Source organism: Equus quagga, chromosome 10 (genome assembly GCF_021613505.1).
Source record: "Equus quagga isolate Etosha38 chromosome 10, UCLA_HA_Equagga_1.0, whole genome shotgun sequence".
In the NCBI taxonomy this organism is placed as follows: domain Eukaryota; kingdom Metazoa; phylum Chordata; class Mammalia; order Perissodactyla; family Equidae; genus Equus; species Equus quagga.
In genome coordinates this window covers 105,768,659-105,786,251 of record NC_060276.1, presented here as the reverse complement: position 1 = coordinate 105,786,251, position 17,593 = coordinate 105,768,659, and the positions used below count along the sequence as shown (strand labels likewise).

Below are 17,593 nucleotides of genomic sequence, written 5' to 3'. Positions count from 1 at the left end.
GTCAGTAAACTTTCTCTCTAAAGGGCCACAAAGTAAGTATTCCAAGCTTCAGAGGCCATAACGTCAGTGTTGAAAAACTACTCAACTCTGACGTTGTAGCATGAAAGCAACCATATACAATACGTAAACAAATGGCCGTGACTTTGTCCCAGTAAAACTTTATTTACAAAAACAGATGGTGGGCCAGATTTGGTCCACGTGCCCTAGTTTGCAGACCCTTGCTTTTATCTTTTGTGAGCACTCATTATTTCTCTGGGCTTTGAACATCTTTATTTTGCCCTAAAGGGTTTTTTTCTGTGCTACAACTTTAAGTGCAGTTTGAGTGCAAGATAATCATCATCTCCCAAAAGGTTGAAAAATTAAGGCAGAAAATAGCACAGAATGAAGAATGCACCTTATAATGAATGATTCACTTGCACCCTTTCCTTTGCCAATTTCCACCATTCTTAAGTCTTCTTTTATTCCTTTGATGAGTAAAATAAACCTTCATTACATTACACAAAGTATTTATTTTCCACATCTTGAAAGCAGCTTATTACTTTTATAGACTTGTTTTCATTGTTCAATTAATATATTTTTCTATCTGCATTTGCATATCTTAAGTGGGGTGGAATGCATCATAATTACCTATTACAATTAATGGAAATTTTCTTTTTGGTTAATGGCCTTTCACTTAGCAGTTGAGTGTTCAGAAATGAATTCATGTCACTAAGTGATGGATAGTTGCACTTCAGAGAAAGCCCCAATTGCCCTCACCTCTGGGGAAATTGCCAGGCCAAGGAGAGTGAAGGCTACTCTGGGTGGCAACCCATGGCCACCACTGCATGTCAATCTGGACCCGGAAGGGTGTGAGGAGATTTGGAGAAGGAAGGAAAGAGGGAAGATGTGGGTCCTGGTGTTGTGCTGGAGTGGATGTGCTCTCCCCCGTGCACAGGGAGCTTTGTCAAGCTGCAGACGCAGCGGGATACGGCAGTGACCTCCCTCGCTATCTTTCCAGTTCCTGATTTTCCTGTGCCACTTGAGGCCAGTCCTTAGTTCTCAGTGTTCTCATTTGCAAAACAGAGATGAAAATACTTTTGCTATCAAGTATATAGGTTTACCACGAGGTTAAAATGGGCTATGAAAGTGCTATGCCCATGTAAAGTATCATTATCACTTGAGGATTGGGAAGGAATTAAGAGGCTGAAAAACCCCCAGACACCAGTGTCTGAGGTTCCTGAAGCTTCTTTTTAAGAGCAAATGGCTAGTGCTAACTTGGATGATTTTTGTTGCTCTTATTTCTCCCTTCACTGTTATGTGCAAGAAACTGTAGATGCTGGGGCTGCTGCATCGAACTTGATGGACGTGATTCCTGGATTCATGGTGCTCACAGTCTAAGAGATATTATGGAGTCAAGTCCAAAACCCCTTGGGAGAATCCCATCCTAGGAGCCAAAGTCCTGTTAGGATGTGTTATGGAATAGCAACAACAACAAAATAGCATCAACAGCCATTGAGCACATAATATCTACCATGATGTCATAATTGGACAAACGCTTATGCTTTTGGGACTCTGGGGCAACATGAAATGAACAGAAAGTAAGGTAGGATATGTTACGGAATAAATCTAAAACCTTAGGAGAATCCCATGCTAAGGGTCTAAGTCCTGACCAAGACCAGCCAGATAGGACCGTGAACATGTGGCCATGTTATCCTGGGCTCATCAGCATCTGCTGAGCTCTGCGTGACTCCCAGGGCCATGGGCACAAGTTTTGCACGAGAAAAGTGCTCCACTGATTTCTAGATGTAGCTGAATCCTCCACCCTCACTTCCACTGTGCTATGACCTCCAGTCATACAAAAACAGGTAGGTAGTACTTGTGCTGCCAATTAATGACATCTATATTATTGGATAATAAAATTTTAATCATTTCAATAGATTGGAATATCAGTTGCCCTTCCCTATGAAGAAAGCAGATTTTCATAATTTAAATCGTTAGCATAATCAAAGAAATCAAAGACCCAGTCATTACTCTGTCTTTCCAGTGAAGCCAGTTGCCTTTGAATTCATCCTGGGGAATCTGCTGGAATGGGTGCTAAACCATACTAACCAACAGCTGCCTTGGTGGGACTCGGAGGACAAAATACACAAGTGCATGTACTTTTGATGTGTATTTTCATCAAAACATGCAGGGAAAAATATCATATGTTTTGTGGGTGCTAATAAGCTTAATTTGAACACTTACCCATCTTTTGTACAATTCTTAGCACCACAGAGGGGAAGTGCTTTTTGTTCTTCCTTAAAAACAGTTCCAGTCCAAACCATCAGCCTCTGTAGGTTGTCTTAATTGCTACTTTGCACTGCACTGGACTATGACTCTGATTTTTGGCACATGCTGTCATACACAAAGTTCCTAAAATAAAATGCTCCAGGATATCCCAGGAACTCTTAGAAGGCTTTAAAAAGGAACCTGCACACTGAAAGAATATCTTCGATGAGGACAATTCAAGCAAGCAGAATAATGATTGCAAAAGAATTACATGATTCATTGAGATCTTAAAGTGGGTCTGGAGAATCCTTGCCACCTAACTTATCATGGTTTGGGGGAGCTTGACAAGAATCCAGTTTTGATAAAGACAATTATTTTTTCCTCCCCAAGTGACTATACATTTAAATAGCTAAAACATCTGTTCAGCAACATAGTAAAACATGTACACTCGGATCGCCTGAGAGAAGAGCCTGCCAAACAATCGGTTGAGAGGGACTTTGCTGGGGGGAGAGCACCAAGATAAAGCAACCACTGTTTGTTTTGTCTGGTCAGGGGGAAAGCCAAGGCAACCAATATTTTGGGTTTCTTTTATTTCATTTGTGAAGAACTATTTGAGAAAGGGTGGCGAGGGCAGATTTCCTGACGGGAATTTTTTTAAGCTGTCCATGAGTAGAAGAGCAAGAGAAACCTTGGATGTCAACGCCTAACAGACTCTTGAGACCAACCACCAAACCACGAAAAGCGACTTTCTTCTTGCGTGGCCTCTTCGTCCTTCCTGATGGAGGCAGAAGCAGGGAGCAGCATGGAGACTGGGAAGACGGCCAACAGAGGCACTCGAATAGCCCTGATCGTGTCCATCGGTGGCACCCTGGCGCTGGGCACGATCCTCTTTCTGGGTAAGTGGGGCCCTGGAGGCCAGGGGCTGGGTGACTGCAGTGAAGTTTCCTTCTGCTTTATTCTGGCAACCTCGTCAGGATGCAGGTGGAAGGCTGTTCGCTTGTGTTAGTAGATGGTGTATCCTTAGTTTCTATTAAATATGCAAATAGAAAGAAGCCTTTTCTTTAGGAGGCTAAATAAATAAATACACCCAAGTACCAAATGCATTAGTCTAGAATACGAAATGGGTGTAAAGTGGCTTCGAGTGGCTGGAGGATTCGGTTGCACTGGGCACACATTATTTTATGCATTATATTTAGCAAAATGAGTGTTTATGAATTCATAGTCAGATACTTTCATTTATTTTGTGAGGAAAGACTTTACATTGTGATCAAAACCACGCTGGAATTTCTTTCCATTTGATTTTTGTCAATGTTTGCCTGAATGAATCATGAAATTTAACTCACAAAATACAAATGAGTCTTTAAAACTGCACCTTTAATGGTATTCTTCAACTCCTTTCTAATCCAGTGACTCTGGTGGGATAAAATTTTAATTCTGCCTTTCTATTAGATTTAAAAATTAATATGAAGGAAAACAGAGGTTTTCCTCCCAAGATTTGAAAGGTATTGTGATCTAATTATTTTAATGACTCTTGGTAAGAATGATGTACCCAGAGAATACATATGCTAATAAAAGCTTATTCCTATAAAAACGAATAAAATTTCTTGGAGAGGGGAGAGGGATGTTCTAAGGTTTTAGGCGTTCTGAGCCCTTCACTATTACCCTTTGTATTTTTCTCTTAGAGTCCACACTATTTCATTAGCTTGAAAGCGATGTCGGACCAAGCCCTGTACTTAGGAGATTCTAGGTGCAGTTTGAAATGGAGCAAGCTTGGAAACATTCCTGGGCATATACAGGATGCGGGAGGCCATGTTTATCTTGGCAGGGGAAAACCAGTAATTAAACTTGAAAAGGGTTAGGGTTGTGTGGTTGAAAACTCTGCTAAAACGAGCAAACCATCTTTCCATGTTTTCTGTGGCTGACGATTTAGGAAATAAGATAGGTTTGTTGCTTTCTGTGACAGCTAAACCTCCTACTCCTGCAGCTGAATTTGTGGCTCTTGAAAACTGTTGTGAGATTTCTTGGTACTTGGGGTTTAGGCAAGTGTCCTATCCTGAAATTCAAAACTAGAGAAAAGACAATGTGGGCATGCCGAGGGACCACATACTATGTGAGAAGTGACTACAAAATTAGACTATTTGTGTCTTGCAAACACTCCCAAACTTAAAAATCCAAATGATTATTGTTTAGGCAAAAATATGGACTCCTTTAAATGATGTTACTGCTGCTGGAAACTTTTTTGACATTCCACTGTTCTTATTACATTCTGAGACTGTAACACATTCGTTGGAATATTCTTGATGGTAGCAAATCTTTGTTCTTTGAGAGAACATGATTCTTTGGGATCAGCTCTAAAGTTTTTAGAGCACAGTAAAATTCATCAAGCCAGGCAATGCTGTTATGAGTAAGGAGGCCTTACCCATATAAAATAGAAAAATAGAAAAAATAAATTTCTAGTGTGCCTAATAACCTCGCCGTGAATCTTTAAGAGGAGCTCTAAGGATATTAGAGAATAAGGATGTGGTCGCTCTACACCTTTGCTACTCAAAGTGTGGTTCGTGAACCAGCAGCATCAGCATCATTTGGGAGCCCGAGCTCCATCCCAGACCTACTGATTGAGAATCTACATTTTCTCAAGATCCTCAGGTGATTCATTTGCAAATTAAAGTTTGAGAAGCATTGCTTCACCTTCTTCCTTTTGCATGTATACATTCAGAGATATTTGCTTTAAAATAAACGCACACTCTCAAATTGAAAAATAAATTGTAGGGGCTGGCCTTGTGGTGAAGCAGTTAAGGCTGGTGTGCTCCCCTTCAGAGGCCTGAGGTTTGCCGGTTTGGATCCCTGGCATGGACCTACCCACCCCTTATCAGGCCATGCTGTGGCAGGTGTCCCACATATAGAAAATAGAGTAAGGTGGGCACAGATGTTGGCTTAGGGCCAATCTTCCTCAGCAAAAAAAAAAAAAAAAAAAAAAAAATTTGTCAAATGTCTCTGCACTATTTCAGACTCCCTCCCTTCCCCCTACCCTTTTTCACTGCCTTAGTCCCCCAGGCTCTGCCACCCATCTCCACCCTGCACCTAGCAAAGTCCTTGTCTGAAAATCTGGGACTTGCCAGGCAGTGCTCTTTATGACAATATTCTGGTTAATGTCCTCTTCTCCTCAAGGTGTTTCTGGGTTGACTTTGTGGTATATTTTTCTGCCTGTCCACGTTCAGTCACATGTCTGCAATTTCTAGCATTCTTCTTTACCTCTTCTTTGTATTTTAGGCTCTGGGGTAATCTCTTTTCTAAACCTTAGTCCCGCTACAGTAAGAGTGATTGCCATTGGCCTTGGGGTGGTCTCAGAGGACCTAGAGCGCTAGGGTTTAAGACATCAGGTAGAACTGTATGCCTAAGCTAGTTTATTTTAAAGTGTCCTTTCTTTTCTTCCTCCTTCCCCCCACCCTTCTTCTCCACAATGTGTTTCTCAAAAGCAATGGTTGGCAAACATTTTCTGTAAAGGGCCAGACAGTAAATATTTTCAGCTTTCTGGGCCATTCTGTCTATGTTATAGCTACTCGACTCTGTTGTAGCACAAAAGCAACCATGAACAATACATTCACAAATGGGCATGGCTGTATTCTGATACAATTTGATTTCTGGACATTGAAATTTGAATTTCGGATCATTTTCATGAAATGTTATTCCTTTTTTTTTTTTTGAGGAAGATTAGCCCTGAGCTAACTGCTGCCAATCCTGCTCTTTTTGGTGAGGAAGACTGGCCCTGAGCTAACATCTGTGCCCATCTTCCTCTACTTTATATGTAGGATGCCTACCACAGCATGGCTTGCCAAGCGGTGTCGTGTCTGCACCCGGGATCCAAACTGGCGAACCCCAGGCCGCAGAAGCGGAACGTGCACACTTAACTGCTGCGCCACCGGGCCGGCCCCAAATGTTATTCTTACTATGGTTTTTTTTCCCAACCATTAAAAGATGTAAAAACCATTCTTAGGGGCTGGCCCCGTGGCCGAGTGGTTAAGTTCGCGCGCTCCGCTGCAGGCGGCCCAGGGTTTCGTTGGTTCGAATCCTGGGCGCGGACATGGCACTGCTCATCAAACCACGCTGAGGCAGCGTCCGACATGCCACAACTAGAAGGACCCACAATGAAGAATATACAACTATGTACTGGGGAGCTTTGGGGAGAAAAAGAAAAAAAATAAAATCTTAAAAAAAAACCCATTCTTAGCTTGTTGGCTGTACAGAAACAGGTGGTGGACTGGACTTGGCCTGTGGGCTGTAGTATGCTGACCCTCAATTTATGGTCATTCTCATGTTCTCCATCTGTGGATGACTACTGCAATCTGAGGTCATTTCTGCTGGTTATATAGAAATCTAAAATGAGAAACCAAACTGCTTTAAGTTTTTTTAAAAGCTCCTAACCAGTAATAAGTAACATTTTCACTTTTTATATTAAAATTATTTTCATTGTTGTCTCTGTTTCATTTACTTACACCTTCACATTACCTGGGCTTGCTGACCCTTAATCATTTGCAGGATCTTAAGGTAACCTCCATGGATATACTGCTTTTCCTTGAGGGGTTGGGTCTGTCTGTGTCCCAATTAATTTAATTTAAACCTTCACTTTACCTATCATCAGGTAAAGATATTTGATTTTCGTTCTGCTTCCTTAGATGTTTTGAGCCAAGAACTATTTTCCATGAAAGGAATGCCTTAAATTTTTTTTATTGAGATATAATTGACATATAACTTTCAGGTGTACAATGTAATGATTCAATATTTTATATATTGTGAAATGATCACCACAACAAGTCTAGTCAACATCCATCACCACACATAGTTACATTCTGTTTTCGTGCACTGGGAACTTTTAAGATCTACCCTCTTATCAACTTTCAAATATGTAATACAGTATTATTAATTATAGTCACCATGCTGTATATTACACCCTCATGACCTATTTATTTTATAACTGGAAGTTTGTACCATGAAAGGAGTAAGTCTTTAACTATTTCATTATCTTTTTTCTAAAATAAAATAAGGCTAGTATCACAAAGGTATTGTCCAGAATCATAAAATATTATTATTTACAACAAATTTTATTTTTCCATTACAAAAAATAACACTTGCTCATTAAAGGACATTTGGTAAACACACAGAAGTAGACTGAAGGGAAAATTCCCCCATGGTTCCACCACTCAGGCATACTGAAATATTCCATACTAATCTTTATGTGGCTCATGTATATTTTTACCTTTCTTTTTGCTTTTTAAAGAAATCAAAACACACCTTTTGCTAAGATACTTTTCTTAAAAATAGGACTGAGATGTTTCATAGGCAGTTTTCTTGAATCTATAATATAACACAAGTAAAAAGGCTGTTTGGAGGATGGCAGTAGAGAAAAGAACAAAGAAAAAGCAGGCTCCTCTTAGAATGCGGGCTAATAAATAATACAAATTGCCACACTGGCAAGTGATGTACAGGGTTTCCATCTCGAGCAGAAATAAAGGTACCGCCATGCTTTCTGATCCTGCAGCTCGGTTGAGGATGCACAAAGGCCTTGGCCCCTTCGCCCCGGCCCATCTCCCCACCACCACATCTCCAAATGATTCCTTATTTCCGCTCACAGAGTACAGCAATCATGAATTCCCCACAACTTCCTTGGCTACCACAAATATCTCTGAAATCTAAACTCACATCTGCTAATGCCCAGGTGCTACCTGGAGTTTACAAATAGGGCACCTGTCTGTACTCCTGCAGAAATCCATTTAGATAATGTTGCAGCCAGATGGGGGAAATTAAGCCATTGGTAAAAAGCTGCTTCCACCTTGCAAGGTTTTTGTTTTGTTTTGTTTTGTTTTGGTGGAAGTAGTTGGAAGCTTGGTCCACAAAGCTGCATCTGTCAGGTAGCTAAGCCGGGCCTGGTGGGAGGAGGGGGTGTGGGGTGTGGGGCACAGGGCAGGCAGATCATGACTCCCTTGCTAGATAACTGAGTTATATACAGTATATTTTTACCCCCTCCCCACCTTTTTGGGCCATATCTGTATAGATGGTTTAGATAAGATACAGAATTTTAAATGCCCCACATGCTAGCTTTCTCCTTCCACTCTGGATTTGCTCCAAATGACATAGTTTATAAGTTTCAATTTTCCCATCTCTAAAACAAGACTGTAGTTGTAAACAAAAAGAGTGAAATTACGAGACTTAAACCACAGATAATCAGAGATGGGGAAGAGACTTGAGCGATCATCTAGCCCAGCGGTTCTCAAACTTGAGGGCGCATCAGAATCCCCTGGAGGGCTTGTTCAAACGCAGATGGCTTGGCCCCACCCTAGGTTTTCTGATTCAGTGGGTCTGTGGTGGGGCTCAGCAATTTGCATTTCTAATAAGCTCTCAGGTGATGCTGCTGCCTCAGGACCCCACTCTGAGAAGTACTGGTCTAGTTGTGCCCACTCATCTTATGTTCAAGAGAACCGAGTTTCAGAGCAAGTAAGAGTCTCACCAAGGACACTTAGTGACCAGAGTTCGGTTCTGTGATTTGGAGCCAACCAGAGTTTGGAATTCTGCGTCAATCCTGAAAAGAATGAACTGCTATCAAATGTCTTGCATATGCCCCTGACGGTGGGTTACCTGACGGCAGTCTGCTACCAGCCAGTCATTTCTTCATTCTGGTCTGTTTTCCAGTGAGTCAAGGTTTCTTAAGTCTCCGGGCTAAACAGGAGTACTGCCTCAAGCCAGAATGCATCGAAGCTGGTAAGTCAGTTTTCCATCCTGTGTCAAGTCATAACTATGGTACCTTGGGGAGTGGAAGAGAAAACAGGTAGTATTTTTAGTATTCTGTTTGCTTGAGGTTTACCAAGTACCAAATGTAATTTTGATGAAATTTTAAGTTTACTTTCAAGTCTTGGTGTGAAGTCGTGGAGCATAGGTTTCCTGTCTTCTTGTTCCTTGCAAAAAACAGCTGTGTGGTATTCCAAATCATTATAAGGAAATCTGAAAGGGGCTTGGAAGGCTGAGTGGCCTCTCTTAAGACTGAAGAGTGACACCATTGGCCTTCCCATGGCCTCAGCGGGATATAGATTCCTATTTATCTTAACAGTTTTTCTGTATCTTCTGGTCAGTTGGTCTGACCTGTCTGCGTCTAAGGAGGGACCCTCTGTAAATCCATGCTTCCATTGTCACCTGAAATCCCTTTGGGTTCTTCTATGCCACGTTACAAGTCATTTTTCTTGAGGTGACCAGGTCGTGTATCAGTGGGTACCCCAAAGTGAAGATGAGTGCTTAAGGTTGCCTCAGTTTTGCCACAGCTCTTAGATTCCCTCCATAAACCAGGGTCAGGGCCTAGATTTGCAGGACCTAGATTCCAGCCTCCACCCCCATTCTTTAAGTGGACAGGGACCCTAGTGTGTTTTCCAAAGGGGAAGTCATAGGAAAAGTTAAGCACACGGCCCTTTCGCTTTCCTCTTGGCCTTAAGAGATTAACGAATTAATTCACCAAATATTTACTGCACAACAGGCACCGAGTTAGGTTTTGGGAATACAGCAGTGAAGCAGAATGATCAGGTAAGGGAAAGACAACTAATAAGCACACAGGCAATCAATGCACACACAAAATATCAGCTGGTGGTACACGTTATACAGAAAATTAAAAGATTAAAATGGAATAATGTGATAGCAAGTGATACGATGGCTAGATCGATTGAGGAAATGATGTTGAAGTAACCCTGAATGATGGGAAGGGATGTGCTGTGTGAACATGGAGGAAAGGGCTTTCCAGGTGTGGGGAACAGCTGAGGCAAAGTTCCCGTAGAGGAAAGGGCTTGGCCGACTTGAGGAATGGGAAGAGTTTGCTGGGTGAGGGGTGGAGTGCAGGTGATGAGCATCAGTGAGGAACCAAGGTGCCAGGGAGTTGGGGTTTTCCTAAGTGTGCTCAAAAGCCTCTGGAGGGTTTTAAGAAAGAGAGGGACACGATCTTATTAGCATTTAAAAAGATCTCTGTGGAGAGCTAGACTCAGGGGAGCCTTTCTGGGTGGAGAAGAGACCATAGAGAGCAGGAATGGGAAGGTCACTCAGGCAGGAGGTTATTTTGGTCCAGGTGAGAGGTGATGGATGGTGTCTTGAATTCAAGAGACGGAAAGGGAGACTAGACGGTTTGGGAGCTAGAGGGCCTGCCAAAGGCTTGGCTGTGGGCTGGGACAAATGCAGAGAACCAAGGTGGATGCTTAGATTTTTGGTGGTGGTTGGGTGGTGGCATTTATTGAGATGGGAAAGACTTGGGTGAAAAGAGCTTTTAAACTTGGAGGCCTTATACAGAAGTAATGGGTTAGATAATCATGTTATTAGAGGTCTTTTTTTGTCCCATTCTTAAGTGGTCTTTATGTTTTTTTAACCAGGCAATGTTTTAAGTGACTTACGCGTGCTATCTCATAAAATCTACCTAAGAACCCCATGAAGTCAGTGCTATCACCAGGCCCAATTACAGAAGGGGAAATGTAGGCTTCTGGAAGTGAAATAACTTGCCTGGGGTCACATCCTGAGTTAGCAGCAGGGCTGGGCTTCAAGTTCATGTGTGGCTCCTCTCCAACTGGGCCACGAGACCATGCCAGGTAACTCTGACCCTGGTCCCGTCTTGCCCTTTTTCCCTAACGCTAGACCTGCTAGAGTCTAGCGACTAGACAACCATTTCAGCTTCTTGATCTCATTCTGGTGAGGGTGAGAAAGATTTGGAAGTTCCCAGGCCCTTTGTTGTTCCCAGCTTGAGCGGGTGACCTAGGGGTTTCTCCGGTGGGGAGAGGATGACCTGGAGTTGGGTGGGGCACCAGGTGGGACGATCAGAGGACAGGTTGCAGACTTTGTCACCTTGTCCTTTTGCTGTGGTAGGGTTCTTCCAGGTGCATGAAATTGAAATTTTTGAACTCAAATTTTCAATTTGGGTTTAGTCAACTTTTTGTATAGAGGGTCACTTTGTGAGTTTTGTCTCTATTACGAATCATAATAACGCAAGAGTAAAACTTACAGAATGACATTTGATAATGTCGCCTCCTGCCAGCGAATGTGCTTTGCCTTGCTGTCCCGTTTTTAATTTTCACGTTGGTGAATTGCTAATATTGAAAAAAATAATTTTGCTGTTTCTGTAGTGAAAGGCTCAGCAAGAATACAGTCCTCTTTAGTGTAACATGACCCTCACTACGATCAGGGAGCTACACAGCAGCCGTTAAGTACAAAAGACACAATTACAGCCAAGGGACCGTCTTGAACAGGAAGCCGAAGGCGCGTGCGTGGGGCGGCGCGTGCGTGGGGCGGCGCGTGCGTGGGGAAGCCCTTGCTTTCTGGACGTTTTTTTGAACAAGTGCTAGCCCTTTCTAAGGTGCGTCTGGTGCATGACTCTCCTTTCTTCCTCTTCTCTATTTCCTTTTATCCTTATCCCTCTTTCGAAATGAGTGGTAGGAAAAGAATACAAGGAAAACAAGGAAAAGGCATGCTATTGGTAGTGGATAAGGGCACAAAGGCTGACTTGAGTTTGAAGCATGATCTGGCCGCTTAAAAGGCCCGTGATCCTGGGCTAAATACATAACCATCTGAAGCCTGAGTTTCACCATCTGTAAAATGGGAATAACAGTTTTTACTTATTATGCTTGTTGTGAGAATAGAAGAAAATAACGATGGCAGTAGTAGCACTAATCCAGATCCACAGTACCCGCTCCTTAACCCCAAACGCAGAGAGCATCTTAACTCTGTTGGCAAGCCTGGACCCGGCCTACATTCCTGTGGTAGCAAAACTGGTGCATAACTCATGTGAGGCTGTTTTAGATTTTGTTTATCCCACTTATGAGAACATGCACATATTCTCTATAGTATTAGTAATGTGCTTGCTTCAGGAGTGCCACTCTAGACGTTGCTGGAGGTATTATATAATCCGTGGTATATGCACTGTTACTTTTCTAAAATCTGAAAAATCCGTGAGCTCTGAAATATATCTGGCCTCAAGAGTTTCAGATAAGTGTTTGTGGAACTGTAACAGCCAAAATTTATATGTATGGTTGCCATATTTAGCTATATATCTACTTTGAGGATGCTCAGTTAAATTGCAGCAACTGCTGTTTTTTTGGTGTATGTTGCATGCAGTATTTGGTGTATACTTAGAGCAGTAGTCGTTTATCTGAAATTCAAATTTCACTAGGTATCGTGTATTTTATCTGGCAACCATATCTATTTGGCAATGTCTGACGCTGTTCTAAGCATTTTACGTGTATTTACTCATTTAATTCTCATGAAGATCCTATGAGGTGATAGTATTATCCCCATTTTACATGTGAGGAAACTAAGACACAGAGAGGTCAAGTAACCTGCCTGAGGTTGCATAGCTGTTCCATGGTGTTGCTGGCATTCAAACTCAGGTGGTCTGGCTCCAGAGTCTGTGATGATGCTATACTGCCTGAAAAGGGCTTAGCATAGTTCCTGTCACAGAGCAAATGCTCAATATTAATGATCTTATTATTACCACCACCACCCTCTCCTTTGAGCCCTGATTAAACTGAAAAACTCAGGCTGGTAATGTGGGGTGGTGCCTCCACCTCTACTACATAAACTCTGGCTGGAGATGGCATGACCATTTTACGTTATATGCAGTGACTTGAGAGAACACACAGCCTGGCCTTTCACAGGTTTCCTTCATCATCATATTTCTTTTATTAAAACAAGATTCTTTGGGTTTTCACCGTGGAGCTGAGTAGGGGGAAAGGAGTTTTGGTGTCTTGACAACCATGGTCCCTTGTAATTTGAAGTCACAGTTCCCCTGCAGAAAGCGCGCCCATGTGCCCAGCTGTGAATCGTGAATGATGGATTGGGAGCCTGAAGCTAGAATTTTCCCACTCAGCAGGCTCAGCTCCAAATTCAGTGTGAGTGAAGTATTCCCCCATTTTACATCAGGGCTGAGGTCAGAGCTGATCTTGCAGTTTTCTAGGTATCTGTAAGAATACGGAGGAGATGGATACATTTGAGGGTTGGGGGCAGGGAGAGGTTTGGGAAGGCGGCCAGGAAACAATGTGCTTATGTGAATAAAAACGTGTGTGAGGGCTCCGCTGTGTGACTGTAAATATTGTGTGGGACTGAAACTTGTCTGATCCATGTCCCTGAGGTGTCACATGGCAGATTCATTCTGTGGTTGCACAGCCAGAATAACTATAAATACAAACTGAGATGAAGGTTTCGTGTTTCCTAGCATATTTGCATATTAAATATTAATGATAAAATAGCAGTAAGTAAAAATGTAATTGGAGACAACTGAATTTATTCTGAAAGATGAAAATAGTAAGCTAATTTTAAATTTATCAAACTTTTAAGCCAATTTTTTGCTTTGATTTTTTTTTAATGGGGGAAGAGGTTTGAAAATGGTGGGGATTTTGAAGTCTTATAGAAACTAGGATGTTTGTATATTATTCATTGAGGACAGAAAGCTGTTTGAAATTTTCATGGAAAGTCTAGGCTAGAGGAATATCTAGCCTTATTTTAAACCTGAAGAACCACACATAGAACCAAACAGTAATATGCATATCTAAATTTATGCAGATTATACTTTTTTTGGCAATTCGTTCATATTTAGCTGAAAACTCATTTGAGTTTTCATTACTTCAAACAGAAATGTATTCTGGCATTCATTAAAGTGTGAAACTTACCCAAAATATCATCTTTCCAACGTCATTAAAAATATTGACTGCCTTTTTTTTTAGTCAATTGGTGCGTATCTTTGCTAGAGTGGTAGCCAGCAATTGTATGACAGTTGGAAGAGAGTTGGAGTTCAATATTAGGAATTTTGGAACCTTCTCATTTTGTAATGAAAGATTTTTTTTAAAGCTCATGGATATGTATTTAAGTATGCACAAATTTCCTACCTATTGATTATCTTCCATATGTAATTGTGTGTGGGCTTGTGAAAGAGGAAAAAACAGTAGGTAAGTCCATTGTGTCTTTCTGTTAACTTATACAAATACTCCGTTCTGCTCCTAGACCTGGGCAAGAGGGGCTCCTGCCCTGGGCCCTGCATTTGGAATGCCTCACTGTGCCCTCCTCTGGCTATGCCTCTCTTCTAGTTAAGGAGTCTTTGGCGCCAAGTCGTCAGTCCTCTCCTACAACCTAGAATTCCCTGCTAGATGGCCCAAGCCTCCTTTTAGGGCCCTTGTGGGTGCCTTTCAGGGATTTCTACCTCTGAGAGTTTTACTGAATACCAAGGGGCTCAAGAATTCATACCTGGCCTTCCAGGTCTTTATGAAGGTATATTGTAAATATGTCTTTTAAATATTTAGATTATGGCACGTGGGCCTCTGTTTCAGTTAGCCTTTGCTGTGTGGAACAAACTGCGCCAAACCTTAGAGGCCTGAAACGGGAGTGATTAATGGTTCTTGTGCTTCCGTGGGTTAGGTGGGGATTCTTCTGCTGATACTGCCTAGGCTCATTCATATAGCTGCATTCAGCTGGAGGGTCGCCTGGCCTGGAAGGTCCATGATGGCCTCAGTCACATGTCTGGGAGTTGCTACTGGCTTGGTTCTTCTCCGTGTGGCCTTACTTCCTCTAGGAGGCTTCTTCAAAGGGCAGACTCAGGGCTCCTTTCAAAGGGAGTTACCATGGAAGGTGCAAGGCCTCCTAAGGCCTAGCTTTGCAACTCACAAGAAATCACTCTGCCATGTTCTGTTGATCAAAGCGAGTCACAAGGCCAGCCCAGACTCAAGGCAGGAAAAATAGATCCTACCGCTTGATGGGAAGAGTGGCAGAGTCACCTTGCAGAAGTGCGAGAGGGATGGAAGGAAATGTCACACACATCTTTGCAAACAATTTACCAGACACTCCGTTTGTATTCCTGTCCCATGCCCCACAGATGTTAGGGACAGTCCTGCAAAAAACAATAACAACAATACTACCAAACTTTTATCCACTCCCTCTGAATGCAATAATTTAGTAAAGTGAAGTTGATTCAGGGAGTCATTTGAGGGGAAATGTAAAAGCCAAGGCTTGGGAAGTGATTGATATGAAATCGTTGTTTAATTTGGAAGAGAACAGTACACAATGTTCAGTGCTTGTCATTAATCCTATGACTTTCTTTTTAAATAGCTGCTGCCATCTTGAGTAAAGTAAATCTGTCTGTGGATCCTTGTGATAATTTCTTCCGGTTCGCCTGTGATGGCTGGATAGACAGCAATCCAATTCCTGAAGATATGCCAAGCTATGGGGTTTATCCTTGGCTGAGACATAATGTTGACCTCAAGTTGAAGGGTAAGTTTCTGCTGGGGTGTGGTGATGCCCTTTACAGAGAGCAATATTTGACAAGAAAAACATAGTTTTGGATTTGAAGCATGACTGCTCCCTTTTTAACTGTACTAAATTCATTTTCAAGATTTTTTTTTAAATGGAAGATTGAAAGGAAAGTTGTGGAATTCGTCTCCCAGATCTCATTGCATGCCTAGCATAGGTTGTTATCTTCACATTTGATAATAGTAAGTTCTGCTGAAGCGTAAATAGCATTTGATTGAGGTTGGGAGCAAAGGAATAGTTAATGGAAATTATGTTAATATACTTATTTGTCTCTTGTGTTTGGAGCAAACTTTGTCACTTGCTCATTGTGTCCTGGATTTTCATGATTTACAAAATGTACTTAACACCTCATTGTCTTTTGACATCGCTTTTGAGAACTCTGGATGACCTTGTGTTTGTCATATTGTTCCTGTTAACTTCGAAGTTGGCTCCGGGGAGACTGTCTTTTTCTCCCACGTCCTCTCTAGCAACGACAAGCTCACACACGTACTCGCATGTGCCTGCACAAACACTTCAGAAGTTGAGAATGTCTTTGACTAGGGGATCTTCTGTTTGCATTGGATCTAATTTTTATGCTGAGCTATTGGAGAAAGCCACTTCAGGAGGGAAGTGGGGAAGTTTCAAGGACAGATAAGGTGGTCATTGTTGAGAGGAGGCAAAAATAGTATGCGTTTTTTTCCTCTTTTTGATAACTTATGCCATATAACTCGTGTTCAGTAACACCTACAAAGAATTTCTGAGAAGTTAAAAGAATCATTTTTCTTTCTTCCCCATCTCCCCAAGATTTTAAGTACATGGAAATTAAACATATATCAATTCACATACACATTATAACAACTGAAACTATTGGCAAAATAATTAGATACCTATTGTCAATTGTAAGGAAAAATGTGCTTGAATTTCACAGTTGGATATGAATCATATGGACTTATATTTTCTACCAGGAGGCCAAAACTTAGTTTTCATAAATTATAAATGAGAATTTTTGAAAATGTCAGAGTTTTCCCCCTAACTCAACAGGTGAGATTCCCATACTAGAGAACCATAAATAAGAACTTCAGGAATGAATTTACTAATACTTATTTCCCTGTACCATATTAACCCATGCTGGTCCGTCACCTACCGCTCTTGCCTATTTCCTGTTTCCTTTCTCTGGCTTCTTTTCTTCCTAGACATAGAGATGTGTGCACACGCACACACACAGAATCATGCATGCAGAAATATCACTGAAGGATAAGAAAAAGACAAGATTTCCAGATAAATGCTCCTTTTATATTAGTTATAGCCAAAAGATTTCTATCTTCAGGGTATGAAGCAGTTACAATAATTTAAAGAACCTTCTGGGGGTGTCTTAATGTAAAAATCAGTATTGATGTACTTTGAGAAGGATGCTGTATATTGGCTCCTCCAAAATTCATAGAAATAAGAGTAAATTGTTCAGAGCAGCATGAGGGTTTTTGTTTGCTTGCTTTTAAAAAATGAAAAATTTTATTTCCAAGCTCAATGGGGAAAATAAAAAAAGAGCAGAAACAACATGCAAAAAGTAAGAAGAAAGTCACCCATAAATCCACCCTTAGGAATAACTACTAATAAAGCAATTGGGTATATCTTTCCAGGTGTTTCCCCAAGCGTGGGCACACACGTATAGCCTCATACACACACCTATATATTTAAAAAATTAGCTGATATCATGCATGCTACTCTGTCCCCTGCTTTAAAAACTGATGTATTGCTCATAGACTTGGATTATGTCAGTAGTTATCTTTTCCTATTATAAATAACACTATAATAAATATCCATGTGTATACATCTTTATGTTTTTCTCTAAATGTATCCGTAGGATAAATTCCCAAAAATGGAATTGTTATGTTGAAAGAGTATTCACAGTTTAATTTTTGATGCGTATGGCAGAATCACCCTTTAGAAAATTATTTCTAGGTCTTTATATATTTTCTTGCTGTTTTAAATGGTTACTTTTCTCCATCAACTGTTTTTTGTGGTATAAAGTAGGTCAGTAAACTATGGCCTGTGGGTCAATTCC

General features: G+C 41.3%; 1 protein-coding gene across 1 annotated transcript in view; it reads left to right on the top strand.

Annotated features, from left to right (window-relative positions):
* Positions 1–2,830: 2,830 nt before the first annotated feature.
* Positions 2,831–17,593, top strand: part of PHEX (phosphate regulating endopeptidase X-linked) — a 196,510-nt gene continuing 181,747 nt past the window's right edge. Inside the window, exons 1-3 of the mRNA XM_046672703.1 lie at positions 2,831–3,143; positions 8,932–9,000; positions 15,352–15,513. Of these exons, the coding sequence (XP_046528659.1) occupies positions 3,026–3,143; positions 8,932–9,000; positions 15,352–15,513 (349 nt within the window). The 5' untranslated portion in view covers positions 2,831–3,025. The remainder of the gene's footprint in view (positions 3,144–8,931; positions 9,001–15,351; positions 15,514–17,593) is intronic.